We start from the raw sequence: 17,348 nt of genomic DNA, 5'->3' as shown, positions 1-17,348 counted from the left end.
AAGGTTGGCTTCTAGATGATATGTATTGGACATGATATAAATTATCTTATGAAACCAAGCAGTGGTTCTGACCTGGCCAACCTGGTGCCTTGTTGATTGCATGAGGCTGTCAAAATGAATAAATGAATTTAACCCCCCCCACCCCGATGCTGACTTCACTGCTTTCTGTGAAGACAGTTGGGAATCAATATAATTATACTACAGATCAGAGACCCGAGCTGTCATTTCCCTTCACCTTACCGAGACCCCTGCTGCATATGGCTCAGAACTATGGTCCTGTTTTCCAAGCTTGTACTTAATCCCTTTCTGTCTCCCCTGGTAAGACAAGATTGGTTGAAGGTTTGTTGAACAACTGTTTTAATCTTAGAGGTACATTTTCTCAGGAGTTAAGAGGTGTGGATAAAGAAAAATAAACATTGAGAACATGATGGTTAAGTTGAAATAACAGGACTAGATGATTGAGGCACGAGAAAAGTTACTTAATGTTCCATATTTGGATCTTGTCTTTCTGTAGCAAGCAGTTAGCGATACTGGCTGATTTAGTGAAAGATTTGCCCTTGGAGTTTGACTTTCTCTTTTCACACTCTCAAGCAGAAGTAATCTCTGGAAAACAAGAAGGTACTTGAATTAAACGCATGCTTGATTTTTTAACTTGAATGACTATATTGTCTTAATAAAAGTCAAATATTTCACAGCATTTGAATTATGATCAAGACCGTTTTATTAATTTTTATTTATCTTTATGTGCATAATTTTTTAATTCTATTATATATCATACTGTGTATGTTTATATGAATCTGTGTTGTCATTTTATTCCAGCTTTAGCTCCTGTAGGGCAGGAATTTTGCCTGGTTAATAATCTGGTGTTTAAAGCCCATGTGCTTGGTATTTAGTATTTAAACATGATTAATCCTAATGGGACTTCTTATAGCTAATGGTAATTTGGAATCTGCATGTGGCTTCAGAAACTATAATTGATTTCCAGATCAAACGACAGAGTGGATTTAAAATATAATTCAGGAAGTATTTATTTTCTCTGCTTTAGTCTGATTCTATTCTCTTAATTTGCTTTGGGATGGTTGATCTTTTTTCTTTTGATAGTTTCTCCCTGGGATGGTTGATCTTTTTTCTTTTGATAGTTTCCCACTTCACCAGTTTTGAGCCAGTTTGGGTATTTTTGTTTGTTATAGGTCCCTTTGGTAGGCTGGTGAAGCCTGGTGAATCCCCACTTAGAATAATTTTAAATTAAAGGAAATGTTAAAGATCAGTGAAAATAAAGATGTAATTCTCCCCCCACCAACCAAGTTCACAGATCCCCTTAAATCTCTCCTTTCAGAGGAAAATCCCAGGTTAAGGATTCCTGTTCCTTATAACATCAGGTATTCAGGGTTAGAATCTACATGACAACCATCACTATGATGGGCCTGTTACCTTTGGAGTTAAATTTATAGGTTAATGTTTGCATCAAATTGTTTTTCTATTTGTTAGAAAAGAAGAGTAAATTTTCTGGGTTTATGTCACATAGTTGCCCATTTGGTGTCAAAGTTTCTCATCTTTTCCTATGAAAACTGTAAAATATTTACATCTGATTGTATACTCATGGAAATGCCACATTTGTTTTCTTGAAGGAAAAGGTAGTTTCAAATGGGTTGTCAGTAGCAAATGTTTTGGTGAAGGCTTCAGGAGGACAGATATCAGATGTATGGAGAGAGTTGAGTGAATAGTTTTTGTTTCTCACTCAGGTGTTTATGCATGGATTGGGATCAACTTTGTTTTGGGAAGATTTGACCATGAAGATGGTAAGTGTTTTATTGTGTTTCATTTAGAATGGGCCTATAAGAAATGACCCAGCAAGAAGGATTTAAGTGATAATTTATGATTGGGAGGAATGAGGCTCTATCGATGATTATTAACTTTCAACTGGAATCTGTCTGGCCTACTCAGTACATATATATTTACTTATGTCTGGGGTTTACCTGATTATATTATTATATTGGCTTTTTCCCCCTCTTCTAAGGACTTCTTAAATGCTTTTTTTTCTTTCAGATACAGAAGCCCTGGGTCCCCAGGAATCAGTCATTGGACGAAAGAGGACAGTAGGGATATTAGATATGGGAGGAGCCTCTCTCCAAATTGCTTATGAGGTTCCCACCTCTCCTACTTTCCTTCCTCCAGAACAGGTACAAATGTTCTCCATGGGGGGAAATTCAGAGTTCCATGTTTTCCAGTGTTTGGGTGTTTTTTGCAGATTGAAGTAACTGGGTAGCATAGTGGATAAGGTGTTGGACTTAAGTCTTTTAACCTATTTGTCTCAATGAGTTAGATTTTATTTTGAGGGGAGACACTGATCACATTGATAAGAAATGCAAACAGTACTGGATGGTGTGAGATACTAAAAAATAGGATGGGGAAACATTGCTAGCCTGTATTCTAAGAGCAAAGCTGTGACTGTTTCCAACTCTCAGAGGTAGATAACAAGACAGAAGATAGACTGGTGTCCCTCAAGGGACATGTGACTTGTATATTTGTGCATGTGTGAGATAGAAATTATGCCACACATTATAAACTTTTCTTCTGGTGCAATAAAACCGAGCTTAATCCAACTCCTATTCTGCTCTTGATTTGGGATCACAAAGGAGACCCCCTAAAAGAGGCATTTGAGGGGGCTTATTATGAATGCCCAGTGGTAGGGGGGTCTCTCAGACTTAAGAGTGCAATAAAAATAATGTTCAGATGAATAAGATCCCAAGTTTTAAAGGATTTTCATAGCTCTTGAAGCCAGGCATTTTGACCTATGTTGTCCTTTTGCCTAGAAATTAATCTAATTTAGCTGTTTCCTTTCCTACTGCTTTACAGGAAGAAGCTGCCAAAGTCCTGCTGGCCGAATTCAATCTGGGCTGTGATGTTCAGCATACAGAGCATGTATATAGGGTCTATGTCACCACCTTTCTGGGTTTTGGGGGCAACTTTGCCCGACAGCGCTATGAAGATACGGTGCTGAATGAAACCTTTACCAAAAATAGGTAATGTTGAGTTGTGGTCTGAACTAGATCCTGGGCAGCCCAAAGATGTAATTCTTCTAGTATTGACCTAGTATCTTGCATTTAACAGACCTTTAATGAAGGCCTGTTGAATTCATTATCTGTTAGGAAGAAAGAAGAGCATCCTCCTAAGGTAGATAAGCCCTTTGTCATTTGGCTTGCTATTTCTATTTTAGTGACCATCTGTGTGGGTAGATAGAATAGGCATGTTTCAACTTAGCTCTATTTGAATCAGAGTTTCTACAGAAGATTTAGGAAGAGCCTATTATGAATTATCTTGCTATTCTCTGTTTTTTTGGTTTTGTTCCAAAAATATGTAGTGAATACAGAGAGAGACAGGCAGCCTGGTAGAGTAGAAGATGGATGGAAGCTGAACTCCGCTGTTTATTAGCTGTGTGACCTTAGAAGTCTCTGAATTTTAGTTTCTTTAACTGCAAACTGGAGACAACCATATTAGTCTTCCCTACCTTATAGCGTTGTGAGGATTAAATGAGATAATTTCTGTAAGTGCAGTGCATTTACATACATGTGAGCTGTTATTGTCATTACTTTTAGAAAAACATAGAACTGGTATTATCCTCACACTCCTATTATTATGCAGGTTACTGGGCCAGCAGACAGGTTTGACCCCAGAAACTCCATTCCTAGATCCTTGCCTGCCCGTGGGCCTCCAGGATGTGGTGGAGAGAAGCAATCAAGTCCTGCACATCAGAGGAAGAGGAGATTGGCTTGCGTGTGGGGAGATGCTGCAGCCACTGCTCTCCCGTGCCAACACCAGCCAGGCCTCTCTGAATGGCATCTATCAGTCTCCAATCGACTTCAACAATAGCGAATTCTATGGCTTCTCAGAATTCTTCTACTGTACGGAGGATGTCCTACGTATTGGTGGACGCTATCATGGGCCGACCTTTGCCAAGGCTGCTAAGGTACATGAGTAAAGTGTATTTGTGATTTTTGTGTACCTTTTTTATGGGGACTCCTGACTGCCACCTCCTCTCTCTGCACTGCCAGTTCCTACTTGGGGAAATTCACCTCCAGTATCTCCAGTAAGGTAGACTATCTTCCACTGGACATGGTCTCTTCTTCCTCTGAATCCTCCTCGTATTTTCTTTATCTCTTATATTTTTACATTTCCAAATTATATTAGAATTATCTGTATACATGTCTTTTGTGGTAGATGAAAGAAATTTGAGGACAAGGAATAAGATTCCTGTAACTTTAATGTAGAGTTTCATATCAGAAATAGTGACAATAGAAATTCACAAGTCAGGGGAGATAAGGTGCCATCACAATGCTTACAGTCTTCAAAGATAAGGAAACAATATTATTATTAAATTGTTATATATCAAATGGCATCATTTCTAAATTCTTTTTTTTAATTTTATTTAAGAGACTTGCCCAAGGTCACACAACTAGGCAGTTATTAAGTGTCAGACATTGGATTTGAACTCAGATCTTCCTTACTCCAGGGCCAGTGCTCTATCCTAGATTTTTTTGCCAGTGAATTTTAATTTATTATTACTATTATTGCAATAATTTTGTTATAAGAGTAAACATGAACTCCCCCCCCCCCAAGAAGTTGAGAAACCTCAAGAATAGTGAGAGAGAAAAAGAAAATGTACTTCAGTCTGTGTTCAGATTCCAATGGCTCTGTTTCTGGAATGAGTTGCCTTCTTTATCATAAGCCCACCAGAGAAGTTGCTTCAATATTTTTTCCCACAGTTGCTATTACTAGCTGTATTTCCCTCCACTGTATTTCTCCCCACTCTCATTTATTCTATTCTCTCTCTCCTTTCATCCTGGCCCTGTCCAAAAGTATGTTGTATCTGGGTACCCTCTCCCTCAATCTTCCCTCTCTTCTATCACCTTTTCCCCCCCTTCCCTCCCCCCATTTCCCCCTTATCCCATCCCTTTCCTCTCATTTTTCTTTAGGTTAAGATAGACTTCTATACCCTATTAAGTGTGTATGTTATTTCCTCTCTGAGTCATTTCTGATGAGAATGAAGGTTTACTCATTCCCCCTTGCCTTCCCCCATTCAACTCCATTGAAAAAGCTTTTTCTTGACTCTTGTGTAAATTTCTTAGCTTTTTCATCTCCTTTCCCTTCCTCTCAGTACTTTCCTTTGTCACCCAGTGAGTACATCTTTTTACTATATTATACCATTATATATTCTTCTCCTTCCTGTGCCCTGTCTATACATGCTCCTTCTAACAGCTCTTATAATTGAGAAAGTTCATATGAGTTATCAATATCTTCTTCCCATGCAGGAATACAAACAGTTCAGTATCATTAAGTTCCTCATAGTTAGTCCTTCTCTTCCACCCCCTCTATGGGCCACCAGAGTCCTGTACTTGGAGATCAAATGTTCTGTTCAGCTCTGGTTGTTTCAGTAGGAAAGTTTGAAAGTCCCCTGTTTGAAAGTCCATCTTTTCCCCTGAAAGAGGATATTCAGTTTTGCTGGGTAGTTGATTCTTGGTTGTAAACCAAGATCTTTTGCCTTCCAGAATATCATATTTCAATCCCTACGAGTCCTTAAAAGTACATTTGAAAGATTTAAAGTATGTTTGGCATAGGAATATTAAGGAATATGCATATTTCTTAGCATGTTACACAATACCATTACCAAAGGAAGTCATTTCACTCCAATCCCTTATTGGCCAAACCCAGCAGGAGCTGGGTGAACCCCTTCTTCAGTCTTTCTGCCAATGTTCCCATTCCCCTCTTGCCTGGAAATTAAATCCTCTCCCCTTGGCTCCTTGGGAGGAAATCCAGAGCCCCTGCACCACACTGACTCTAACCTCTTCCCAAGATTTGTGGGCTGAGCCTCTCCAGCTGTTTCTCTTCCCTACTTTTCTTCTTGTTGACATGGCTGGTCATGTTTCTCTGATGAGCAGGAAGTTATTAGGTATGATTCTGTTGGGAAGATGGAGCCCCCCCCTTGGCCAAGTGTCCACTCTGGTCTCTCTGGTATTGCTTTTTGGCCTGTCAGTGCATCCCAAGGACCTTTGAGCATGACTTATTAGCTTGTCCCTGGTGTCCTAAAGCCCAGCAGGCCTTCCTCTCATTCCTTTGTTGTCTTTGTGAGCTTTCTGATAATAGATCTGGCTCCCCTTTCTATCCGTGTCTCCTGGAATTAGCACAGTACTTGCCTCATGGTAAATGTGTATTCATTCATTCCTATGCCAGTAAAAGGAATCATAAATGCAAAAAAGACAAAATATTAAATGTTTTTGTTAAACCATAAAACAAAAACAAATGATTAATGCAGGGAACACATCCAAAACATACAATGCTAGATGGAGACCACATAACAGTTTGACTAACTGGTGAGTCAAATCATCTGAACTGTTTAGTTATGAAAAGAGAATGAAAACATTTATTCAACTATACAAAAATTTTGAGGCTATGGAAAAAGATATATAACAAAGTAGAATTAGAAAGCATTAAGAAACTGATCATGTGATAAAAAATATGAAATCAAAACTTTGGTAAACCCCTAAAGAAAGACATATTCAAAATTATGGGAGAAATAGATACAATTTTAAAGGGAAAAATGCCATAGACATGAGAAAGCTAAGAAATTTTTTTTTCTTTATAGAAAGGAGGTAACAATACACAAGAAAACTCTGGGTTCTTAAGTCAGAGGACCTGGATTCAAATCCTACTTCTACCACTTCCCCTTTGAGAGTCTATCCTTCCTGCTTTATATCTTACATCCTCTTTTTGTTTTCACCCCACCCCAGGACTATTGCAGTATGGCATGGCCAGTGCTAACTCAGAGATTCAAAAATGGCCTCTTCTCCTCGCATGCAGACCAGCACCGGCTCAAGTAAGGTCCTCCATATGCAGGAGGGAGCAGATGCTAGGAGACCCAGGGGAACTCCATACCAGTGGAGGGAAAGGAAGATGAGACTCTTGGTGGGGGGGAGCTGGGCCTCCATTTAGAGAGAAAAAAAACTGAGTGGGGAGAGAAAGGCACTTTTCTCTGATATGAGATTCAGAGGAGGGATATGAAGAATAGGTTCTGTTCTCTTTGCAGATATCAATGTTTTAAGTCTGCCTGGATGTATCAAGTCCTCCATGAAGGATTCCACTTCCCCTATAATTACCCAAACCTGCAAACTGCCCAGTTGGTATATGACCGGGAGGTGCAGTGGACCCTAGGAGCCATTTTGTATAAAACACGTTTCCTACCACTCAGGTAAAGCTGGACACATTTAGTGGGGTTTAAATCACTCCCCGCTTCCTGAGGTCAGGATTGCAAACTCAGGGTCATCCATCCAACTTTACTGCCTGACACAGGCCAAAGGGGGCTGTGAAAGTTTGGGTCCAGAGCTGGTTAGGAGAGGCTTCCTTGGCAGCTTCTCTCAATGTACACTCTGTGAGGAAAAACATGAGCACCATATGGCTAGTAAGATGGTACTGTCTTCTAATCTGAAATGAAGTGTCAGGAAGTACTGAGGTTGTATTATATATTATGAAACATGTATATGATATATAATACACATATAAATATTATAATAAATATGTACTATATAATAAAAATTTATATATAATTTTATATATATTACATAAATTATAACTCTGGTTATTGAAGCTTAACAAGCTCAGCAGCTCTGGTGTCTGCTGCAATGTAGAATATTTAGGTTGGGCGAATCCAAGGGGGCATGATAGTCTGTTTTAGTTCAAAATAATTTTTAACTTTAGGAAGCTAACGTTATTTTTCCCAACCTCCCATTGTTTCCCTAGGGATCTACGACAGGAGGGTGTCCGGCAGGTCCACAATGGCTGGCTGCGTCTCTCCTTTGTGTACAACCACTATCTATTCTTTGCCTGCATCCTGGTGGTGCTGCTGGCCATCATTCTGTATCTTCTGCGACTGCGTCGGATTCACCGTCGACAAGCTGGAGCCTCTGCCCCCTTAGATCTGCTATGGATAGAAGAGGTGGTGCCCATGATTGGGGTGCAGGTGGGACCATGATGTCTGAAGCACCTCAAGATCCAGAGAGCTGAAGTTCAGGTGGCTGGCTATCCTGGCCTCAACATGAGCTGTCTTAGAAGCTGCTTGGATGACTTGTGGGCTAGTATTGTGTTGTGTTCTCACACCTTCCTTCTCATGACCAGCCATCCCAGAGAAGCCTTAACCTAATCTGTGAAGTGATATAGCTGAAACATTCTGGTCTAATGGAGGCCACTCAGCCTTGCTTGCCTAATGCCCATGGGTTGGGCTTCTTCCCCTTTATCAGGGAGGGTTTCATATTGGAGAAAAGATATTCTTGAGCTATACCCAGCTTTCACTCTCCTAGAGAAAGAAGGAAGAAGGCATCGGGCAAGAGGAGACTGGAACCAACCTGAGACCTCTGATATCAAGCCTCTATGTTTCAAGAAGGATGACAGTCTTCTTTCTCTGTAACAGAGAAATTTCATATGTGGAGATCCACAGCTTTTAATAATGATCCAAGGATCTTTTGTGACCATGGACCAGCAAAACTTCTAGGCACCCAAAAGAACACCAATGAATTCTCTTTTTACTTGGCAGTGAAGCTCTCATGGGGTAACCAAAAGCCTTTGGCCTAGGCTTGCTTCTACTGTGACTTAAATGGGGCATTTATGTTTTAAGGGTGGTCCATTGAAGACTCTGTTTCATATCTGGTTGACATGGATCAATTTTTTTCCATATCAGTTTTGCAGAAAAGGCTAAATCAAAGGCATTATTTTTGTTTCTTGAGCCTTAAATTTGCTTGTAGGGCTCTAGAAGCTGTGATAAGAGGGTCCTCAGGTGTTTTTTTGTTTGTTTTCATTAGAATTCCTGTCCTCCAAGCCCATTGTATCTGAGCCTTTGTGTCTGAATTCTCAGTTGCCTCTTCATTTCACTGCCAAGATAGATGTAAAGTATCAGAAGGGATGTATGTACAGGTAGAAAAGGAAAAGAATAACTGGGATTTTGGGGGGAAAGACAATATAGTTCAACAGTTTAGTTAATAGTTTTTGTCTTCATGACTTAAAGTTAGTAGAGTTCAGGTAGAAAACAGTCTGCTCTGACCAGTCAGATAACTCTCAAAGCCATTCCTCTCCCTTCCCCCAATAGTTCCATCAACATTTCATAAGGAAATTGAAAAGGGCAGCAATAATTAGACTAGATTGTTAGAGCCAAAGGAATGACATGGAACAACCCACTGTTTCATCTACTCTCCTTAGGTATCTTTGGTTTTCTAGTTCTTGCAACAACCATTGACAATTTTTTCTCAATTTTTACAAAATGTCCTTTTTTTAACTTTTGAGATCCCCCCCCCCATAAGCCACTCTTTGTCTTTCCATAATTTTTCTCTTGGTCCCTCTTTCATTTAGCATGAGTTGAATAAAGAATAAATCTCTAAATTAAATAGCTCTTTTATTGGTTACAAGTTGCAAGATCTGCTTGGTGAGAACTGGAGATGAAAGAGTTCCAGCAAAGTCTCAAACGGATTTTTGAATTAGGGAGGAACAAAGATCTCTAAATTTCCTTTTAGGAAATATTAAGTAAATCTAATATGGGAATTCCATAGCTTTCTTTGAAAAGGTTTCCTTTGTTATATGACTCTTAACCAACTTTGTCCTTTTCCCCCCATTTCATATTTTAAAGTTAAAACCTGTTTGATTGATATTTAAAGTCAGAAATGTGTTGGGAGTTGGAGCAGGGACTTGGCACCAGTTCACTTCCAGTTTTGTTTTCTGCCTTGGCCTCGAAATATTTGGAATGCTGCCTTCAAGAAGATGAAAACAGAAAAAAAGCATTCTAATTAGCTGCCAATAAATCACATTCAGTATAGAAAATATTTGGGAGTAAATAAAGGTACAGAAAGGAGAAAAAGTTGTTAAATACATGAAAGCACTTATTTGTGTATAGTTATTAATATGCCTCATTGTGATCATTCCTTAGGTTAAATACATTTTAATCATGTTTTTGATGTAAATCATCCATTGATTTATTGGAAATGCTTTTCAGATTTTTTGAGTATGTTTTTTTTTAATTACAAGGTCTGGGACCAATTATATTTTCATTCTCAAGTAAGTTATTACCTTTAAGTTGTGTGAAAACATGAAAAGAAGATATCTAAATGTTATCTTTTAAAATTACCAGAAACACTTATATTTGCTATTGGCTTTTAATCTTGCATTTCATTCCTTTGCTGCTTCTGTTTGTTCCTTTGTTAGCTTCCAGATATCCTTTTAGAACCATATAAAGAACATCACTTCCCTGATAACAAAAGAGCTATACATGTTGTTTTAATAATTATAATTTAATAATTATAGCTATACATGTTGTTTTAATAATTATAATTTAATAATTATAATTATCATTTGCAGAGTTCAGTTTAACTTTCACCCCCCCCAGTCTTTCAGACTTTTTGCATTTTTCTTCTACATGGATATCTATAATTTGAATTTTTCTCCCCATGAAGAGAAATAGCTTCTTCAAATTCAGTATTTTTTCACCTGCATATTTTAATATGGTCTTTGCCATTACTGATTCAGGTCAAATCTCATAACAAGAAATTTCATTGTAAAGAAAATGTAATGGCACTTTCCTGATCTCAGGACAACAAAACTATGTTTTGAATAATTAAATGCAATATATCCATTTGCTCTTTAACCTTTGTCCATATAATTGTCCCAACTTTGATAAAACGGGGGAAAAAAAGGTGACCATTCAGTAGTTTAACATAGTGTATAGGTTCAGTGATCTGTTAACCCCTCACATTTTCTTACTTCTAACTCTATTTTTGGACTGACAAAAAAGGTGTCAAGAAAGGTTTTTAGATTTGTTTGCTAAGTAAGTTTCCTCTTAGTATTTCAACTTATTCCAAATCTGCCTTTCCTCTAGTTCAGCGTTTTGGGGAAGCATTTCTCAAAGGGTGGCTCATTAAATGCTCTAAGGATAGAGACTGGACCTGTGATGTATTTTCATGGGGAACAATGCAGCTCAGCACTTTCTCTTTGACTCAGGCATAGAGCTGTTTAAAACATGTAGAGGTTGAGTGATTTACCTAGTGTCACACAACTATTAGGAACCTAAGCCCTCCTAGGAGGGTGGGTTGGGAAATACAATCATTTATTTAAGATGACCCCCATGGACATAATTAAATACAGTGTAATTTCATAGGTCGTTAGTCCACAAAATCTGAGATCTTGCGTAAGTATGAGGGCTGGTAGGAAAAGCCAGTTTGCTGATTTTAGATACTAGTCCCTTAGGCTGATGGTGAAGACATCATTTCCAACAGTTATCATTACTTCTGTTCCAATAGAATAAAAATATATTGACATGTCCTTATACCAAGAACTGATTCTAACATTCTCATTTTGCATAGTATATTCTAGTATTATGTTAACCTCCTTTCATCAAACCCTATAATTACCTTTGCTAAACATTTGCTGTGTTCACATTAATAAGATTGTTAGCATTGGCTTTAACTAAAACCTACTGACTTCTATTCTTCTCAAATGGTTTCATAATTCTTTGAGATATTAGGTGTGTATTTTAAAATTAACCTGCCTTTATACTCTGTAATTCATTCAGCCAGTAATATCATCTAAGGTGTTTCCAGGCTAGTCACATTTCAAATTACAAAGGATAAAATGGGTAATAAGCTCTCTACCTCATTAAGCCATTGGGCAGCTAGGTGGCACATTCGCTTAGAATCAGGAAGACTCATCTTTTGTATTCAAATCCATCCTCAGACATTTACTAGCTTTGTGATCCTGGGCAAGTCACTTCATCCTGTTTGCCAGTTTCTCCATCTGTAAAATGAACTGGAGAAAGGAAATGTGTCTTTGCCAAGAAAATTCCAAATGGGATCACCAAGAGTCAGACATGACTGTAATGAATGAACAACATTAAACAATCGGATTATTATTGCAGGAAGTTTCCAAACTGCAGTAACAGGTTTCTTCTTAGCTGCCTTTAGAGTCTTGGCAAACAGGTTTAGAATTATTTGAATCCCTCTATTAATGCTAATATCTATTGTCACCTAATTTCATTTGGATTAAAAAGCTGCTGCAGTTGATGCTTAAATTCCACCTCGTCTATTGCATTCTCATTTTATTGACATTTGTAGTCAAATACTTGAGTCTGTAAGGCTTTGTATTAGCAAAAAATACTGCTAAAAATAAGTTCTTGAAAGACAAGTTGTGGTTCATTTTATCCTTAATCTTACCAGGGATTTCACAAAGAGCAATTAGATAGACCCTGAAAAACTGATCAGAGGCAGCCCAGTAAGCCTGATAAGATTGCTTTGTAAGTCAGGAGCCTGGGGTTTTAGGTCCATTTTCCTATTAACTCATCATGTTGACCTCAGGCAAGTCAACCCTACCTCTGGATGTGTTCTTCCAATCCTAAATGATTTCAGGGTCAACCCCTTCCAGCTCTAGTTTTCTATGCTGTTTTTTTTTGGGGGGGGGTTGCTTATACCATTCTCAAGTCTAATTTGGATTTAACCTCTTTGAGCTCAGTGGATCTCTGCTTTGCTTAAAAAAGCTACTACTTTTCCTTTCTTTTTGTTCCAACTCATAGTTTTCCCCCACAGAAAAGTTCATTTTTATCATTGACAAGCTTTCCTTTTAAAATGCTTTCTTTCAAAATGGATAATACAGAAGAAAGTGAAGATCAGAGGGGTTAAATGACTTAATTGTGGTTGCATAACTAGTATTGAATTGAGGACTTAACCTCAGGTCTCCTGAATACAAATCTAGGACTTTGTCCTTTTTTGGGTCATTTCCTCCCTAAATTGTAAGAGGTATTCTCCCTCCATGGCCCACCTTTTGGCTGTCTGCTTACGGTTCTGAAACCTTCACCAGAAAAGAGGGTAGAGCAAAAGGATAAAGCATAAAACTCCCATCATTTTATGCTGACTGAGTTGGGGGTTTACTCCCCCCCCAGGGAGTTTACATCAAATGGGTAGATACATGTACATGAGTAAATAGGAAATATACATAATTTCAAGGAATGCTAATGAGTGAGATGGGAGGAGGTCAAGTGGCATCTGAACCATGGGTGGAAGAAAGTAGGGAGTCTTGAGAGGGAGGGCACAGTCCAGATATGGGGGACCATTTGTGCAAAGGCCCAGCAATGGGAGATGGGACATTTTGCCAACAATTTCTATTTGTGGCAGTGGTTTTTCTACTGGTTCCAGTTTTTATATTTACATAATTGGTTTCTTCTAAATTTTATGTAATTTAACATTTTAAATGGAAACAAGCTTGCTATGAAATCATGTTTAATGTACAATCATTTGTAAAGTAATATTAAAATTAAAACTTCTTTCAAAGTAAAAAAAATAACCCACTTTCTCATGTCGTTCAATGCTACGTATGACAAAGATTTTGTCTGGCCCTTGGGCAAAAGGTTCAAACTAATCTTTTTGCTTTTTTCCTGTCCCTCCAGTAACTCAAGAAATCTGAGTACCTTCTATTTGGGAAGTCTATTTCCTATCCCCCCCAAATCATGGGTGAAGACCCTGAGTGTCTGATTTCTATTCAATAGTTTTGACCCTCCAATCCCCATTTAGGGGATGATAATAAAAGACAAAGGAGGCCAAATGCATCTGTCATTAACTTCAAGTGTTCTCCTGGGACAGTCTGACAAGCAGGGTAGTGGGGCACCTCCCTCTGCCCTCTGAGGCCCGAAGAAGGTCCTTGGGCTTGATTCCTATGAAAACAGCTTTCTGAGAGGCAAAGTCATGCAGGGCAGGGGTTTCAAATACACAGCTTGAATGTAAAACAGATAATGCACCAGCAAGGGATACTTCTGCTGGGGTCAGTGGTCCCTGTTTCTTTTTTAATTTGACACCACCATGTAGATGGGATAGCAGGCTGAGCTGGGGACCTGCAAGACCAGGGTCTCAACAGTTATCAAACTGACGCTTCCTCCCCAATGTAGTCAGAGATGTAGTCAGTTGTCCTGTTGCATTCTTGGAAGTCACAAGAGTTTGCTGACCCCTTGGAGATCAACCGTTAACAATCATTTTTTGGTGTCCTTGAAATAAATTATATGTCTGCTAAAGGGGGTTCATAACCAAATGACAAACTATCTCCAAGATCAAGAAGGTACTCAAGTGTTTGGGCTAAGGGGAGGCAGCAAAAATATCAGAAGAAAGTCACATAGTCCTACAAAGAACTATACTTGCAATGAAAATTGTAAAACACAGGTGGAAAATAAAAGAACTTCTAATAAAGAATTGATCAGAATAATAAACACTACTTAATAAAGGAAATAAGATTCTAGTGGAGAGGCATGCTCTTAGTTCAGGGATCATTCGGGTCAATGTTGAAACAAAGCTGAGGAATCAGAGAGCACCTAAAAGGATCCAATCCCTTTAGACCCAGGACAGAGAAGTGGCTTCGCCATGATGCTGGGGGTGCCAGGCGTCAGCCTCTAAAGGAAACTTGGAAGCTAGATCCTGTCTTCAATCATACTGTATATACCCCTCCCCCCTCCACCCCCAAAAAGGACAAGCTGCTGAGGAAAGGGGGGAAACCCAATCATTGTAGGAGAAAAGGGGAGGGGATTTCAGAAATAGAGGTACACAGCAGTAAGGCCTCTGCTCAAGAACCAAACAAGAACATCAAGGGGCAGTTGAGTCAGCACACTTGGTCTAGGCCTAGTTTTGCCACAAACTAGGGCCTTGGACTTCTAAGTTCCTTCTCTCTGGGTCTTTGTTTCCTTATCTGTAAAATGAAGAGACTGAGTAAACAATACAGGATGATTGTTTCCCAAAACCTCTCAAAACTGCCCAGAACTGAGTTGCTGCTCCTCTACTGACCCAATGCATCTCCTGCCACATTCATGACAATTTCTCTGCAGCCCAACCCTCTTCAGCACTAGGGTGTTCGAAGTTGGGGCCACTGGATGTGTTCAAAGTCCTTACTCTTAAGAGTTCAATAACTTCATGTGACAAGACAGAGAACACTCTGCAGCCAGGAAGGTCTCTGACCTCTACTGCTTATAGGATCCTGGGCAAATCACATTACTTTCTAGGCATCCAAGACTGTAAAGTGGAGAAGGTTCTGACCTATACCCATAGAAGGAAATGTCCCTGCACCAACGAGATCCCAGGGTCAGGTCCTATCCCCAGGATTCTGGTTCAGTCTTGTAATAGGTCGATAGGGGCACATGCAAAGCTGGTTCTTGGGGAAAGCGTGACGTGGAAAGAATCTTTTCTTCAAGGAGCCTCTACCCAGTCCACTTGATGAAAAATCTCATCATTTTATTTGGATTAAAAAATCACTATTTAAGGTAAAACATTAGCTAATATCTAGTAGTGTGTTTATCTAGAATCATACACAGAATTTTAAAGTCAGAAGAGATTTTGTATATCACTTAGTAAAGTGATATATTCTCATTTTAAAACCTGGAGTGAGGTTGGCTGACCTGGTGGCATACCTAGAACTACATCACATAAGTCCTTACTTGTAGTCATTTTGCTTTTGTCTCTCCCATGATTAGTATCTGTTGTGTCATATGTATTCCAGGCTAAGAGCTATGAAGGGTTAACACAGAAATAGTTATGTGCTTTAACCAGCAAGATGTACTTCAGAGCTTAGATAAGGCAGTAGCTGCATGTCTGAGCTAACGAGGTGTATTCCCAGGCTCAGATAGATAGCGCATTCTGAGATAATTACCTTCTGCACTCTGTTTATCAAATCACTGTTTGGTTCTCAAAACAATCACCTAAGACATACACAAGGTATGCATGTGAAAAAAATGCTTGCTAAAACGCTGATGTAATTGGTTATGTAAATGTAGAGTATAAAAGTATGTATCCTGTGATCAATAAACGAACCAGCTTATGCATCATATTGATGTCGGCCCGAGTTCCCTCCTCTGGACTCAATAAGTATCAGTGGCAGTTCCAGCCGGAAGAGCCCTGAAGGAATGAAACAATAGCACAGAAGAGACCAGAAAACAGAGTGACCAGAGGGGAAAAGAGCACTTCACATTTTGTTTCCCCATGGACTGGATAAGAATCAGAGTATCCTTTTAAATATTATTTTATTTTTTCCCCAATTACATGTAAAAATAACTTTAAACTTTTTTCTTTTTTAAAGTTTTGAATTGCAAATTGTTTTTCCCTTCTCCCCCCCACCCCAATAGTAAACAATCTGGTTTTACATGTAAAATCATGTAAACATTTTCATATTAGACATTCTGTGTAATACTGCCCCCCCCAAAAAAAACCCACAAAAAAGGAAAAACAGTATGCTCCAGTTCTTACTCTGGAGGTAGATAGTATTTTTTTTCACCTAAGCCTCTGGGAACATCTTGGATCACTGTACTTCAGAGAATAGCACTATATCACTATATACAATATCTATACTATATACAGTCGTCTCCTAGTTCGGCTCACTTCACTTTGCCTCAGTTCATGTAAATCTTGCCAGTTTTTCTGAAATCAACCTGATTATCATTTCTTCTAGCACAGTAATATTCCATCACAATAATATACCACAACTTATTCAGCCATTCCTCAAATGAGGATCTCTGCAATTTCCACTTCTGAGACTCCACAAAAAGAGCTGCAATAAATATTTTTTTTTGTATAAATAGGTTCTTTTCCTTTTTTTTTTTTTAAAAAATCTCTTAGGGATAAAGACCTAGAAGTGGTATTCTAAATCAAAAGCATTGGAGAGTCTTAAAAGCTGAGAGGGATCTTGGACATCATGTTATAAAGCAAGTGACAGTCATTCACCTTAGGAGTAAGGATAGTTTTGTTTCATTGGAAGAACAATCCTCAGCCCAGTAACTTCATTCCTGATCATCTGGTTTGTCCACCACGTCATTTCCTTGATCCAGCAGAAGAGAAATCCATTGCCTCCCACAAGCTCTCAAAGGCTGGGCACAGCCCAGAAAATAACTGTCCTAAGCATTACTTTGGGATTCGCCGCAGTTCATTCATAAGCCAAAGGGCAACACTGAGCAAAGCCAGGGACCCTGACTGGTGAACTGCAGCCAGAGGAGTTGGGACATACAGTAGTAAAGTACTAATGCCCAAGCCCACCTGCAGAAAAACAAACAAAACCACAATGAATAAGAATAATACTTACAGTGATTTTTAAAAGAAGTTGAAGATACCTAGTCAAAATAAAGTTTTTACATTTTTATCCGTTTTTCTCATTAGTATTAAATGTAAAATAAAATGGAAATATCCCATAATAATTAATACATGTAATCAAGCTATAGCCATAGAATGCAAAAAGACAGATGTGTAAAGAGAATACAAAAGGCTACAAAATAGGGGGGAGGGAAGGTATACATCATAATGTCAAAACCC

At 38.8% G+C, this 17,348-nt stretch overlaps 2 protein-coding genes across 6 annotated transcripts in view; one reads left to right on the top strand and one right to left on the bottom strand.

Moving 5' to 3' along the window:
* The window catches only part of ENTPD7 (ectonucleoside triphosphate diphosphohydrolase 7), a 27,880-nt gene extending 19,018 nt beyond the window's left edge, over positions 1-8,862 (top strand). The window contains exons 5-12 of the mRNA XM_074233173.1: positions 515-618; positions 1,743-1,799; positions 2,047-2,180; positions 2,857-3,023; positions 3,643-3,967; positions 6,786-6,871; positions 7,082-7,243; positions 7,792-8,862. Coding sequence (XP_074089274.1) covers positions 515-618; positions 1,743-1,799; positions 2,047-2,180; positions 2,857-3,023; positions 3,643-3,967; positions 6,786-6,871; positions 7,082-7,243; positions 7,792-8,023 — 1,267 coding nt within the window. The 3' untranslated portion in view covers positions 8,024-8,862. The remainder of the gene's footprint in view (positions 1-514; positions 619-1,742; positions 1,800-2,046; positions 2,181-2,856; positions 3,024-3,642; positions 3,968-6,785; positions 6,872-7,081; positions 7,244-7,791) is intronic.
* Positions 7,632-17,348, bottom strand: part of COX15 (cytochrome c oxidase assembly homolog COX15) — a 23,159-nt gene continuing 13,442 nt past the window's right edge. For 3 of the 5 annotated variants that reach the window (XR_012477833.1, XR_012477835.1, XR_012477836.1), the window contains 2 exons: positions 11,679-17,075; positions 7,632-9,785 (listed from right to left, as the gene is read on the bottom strand). Coding sequence is in view for 1 of the 5 variants with exons in the window: in XM_074233174.1 (XP_074089275.1) it covers positions 16,944-17,075 (132 nt within the window). In the remaining 4 variants the exon portion in view is untranslated. Of the gene's footprint in view, positions 17,076-17,348 lie in introns of all 5 variants that reach the window. The other 2 variants (XR_012477834.1, XM_074233174.1) reach the window with 2 other exon arrangements.

The sequence above is a fragment of the Macrotis lagotis genome, chromosome 4 (assembly GCF_037893015.1).
Source record: "Macrotis lagotis isolate mMagLag1 chromosome 4, bilby.v1.9.chrom.fasta, whole genome shotgun sequence".
Classification (NCBI taxonomy): domain Eukaryota; kingdom Metazoa; phylum Chordata; class Mammalia; order Peramelemorphia; family Peramelidae; genus Macrotis; species Macrotis lagotis.
The sequence above is the reverse complement of the archived record's forward strand: the minus strand, read 5'-3'. Positions and strand labels throughout refer to the sequence as shown.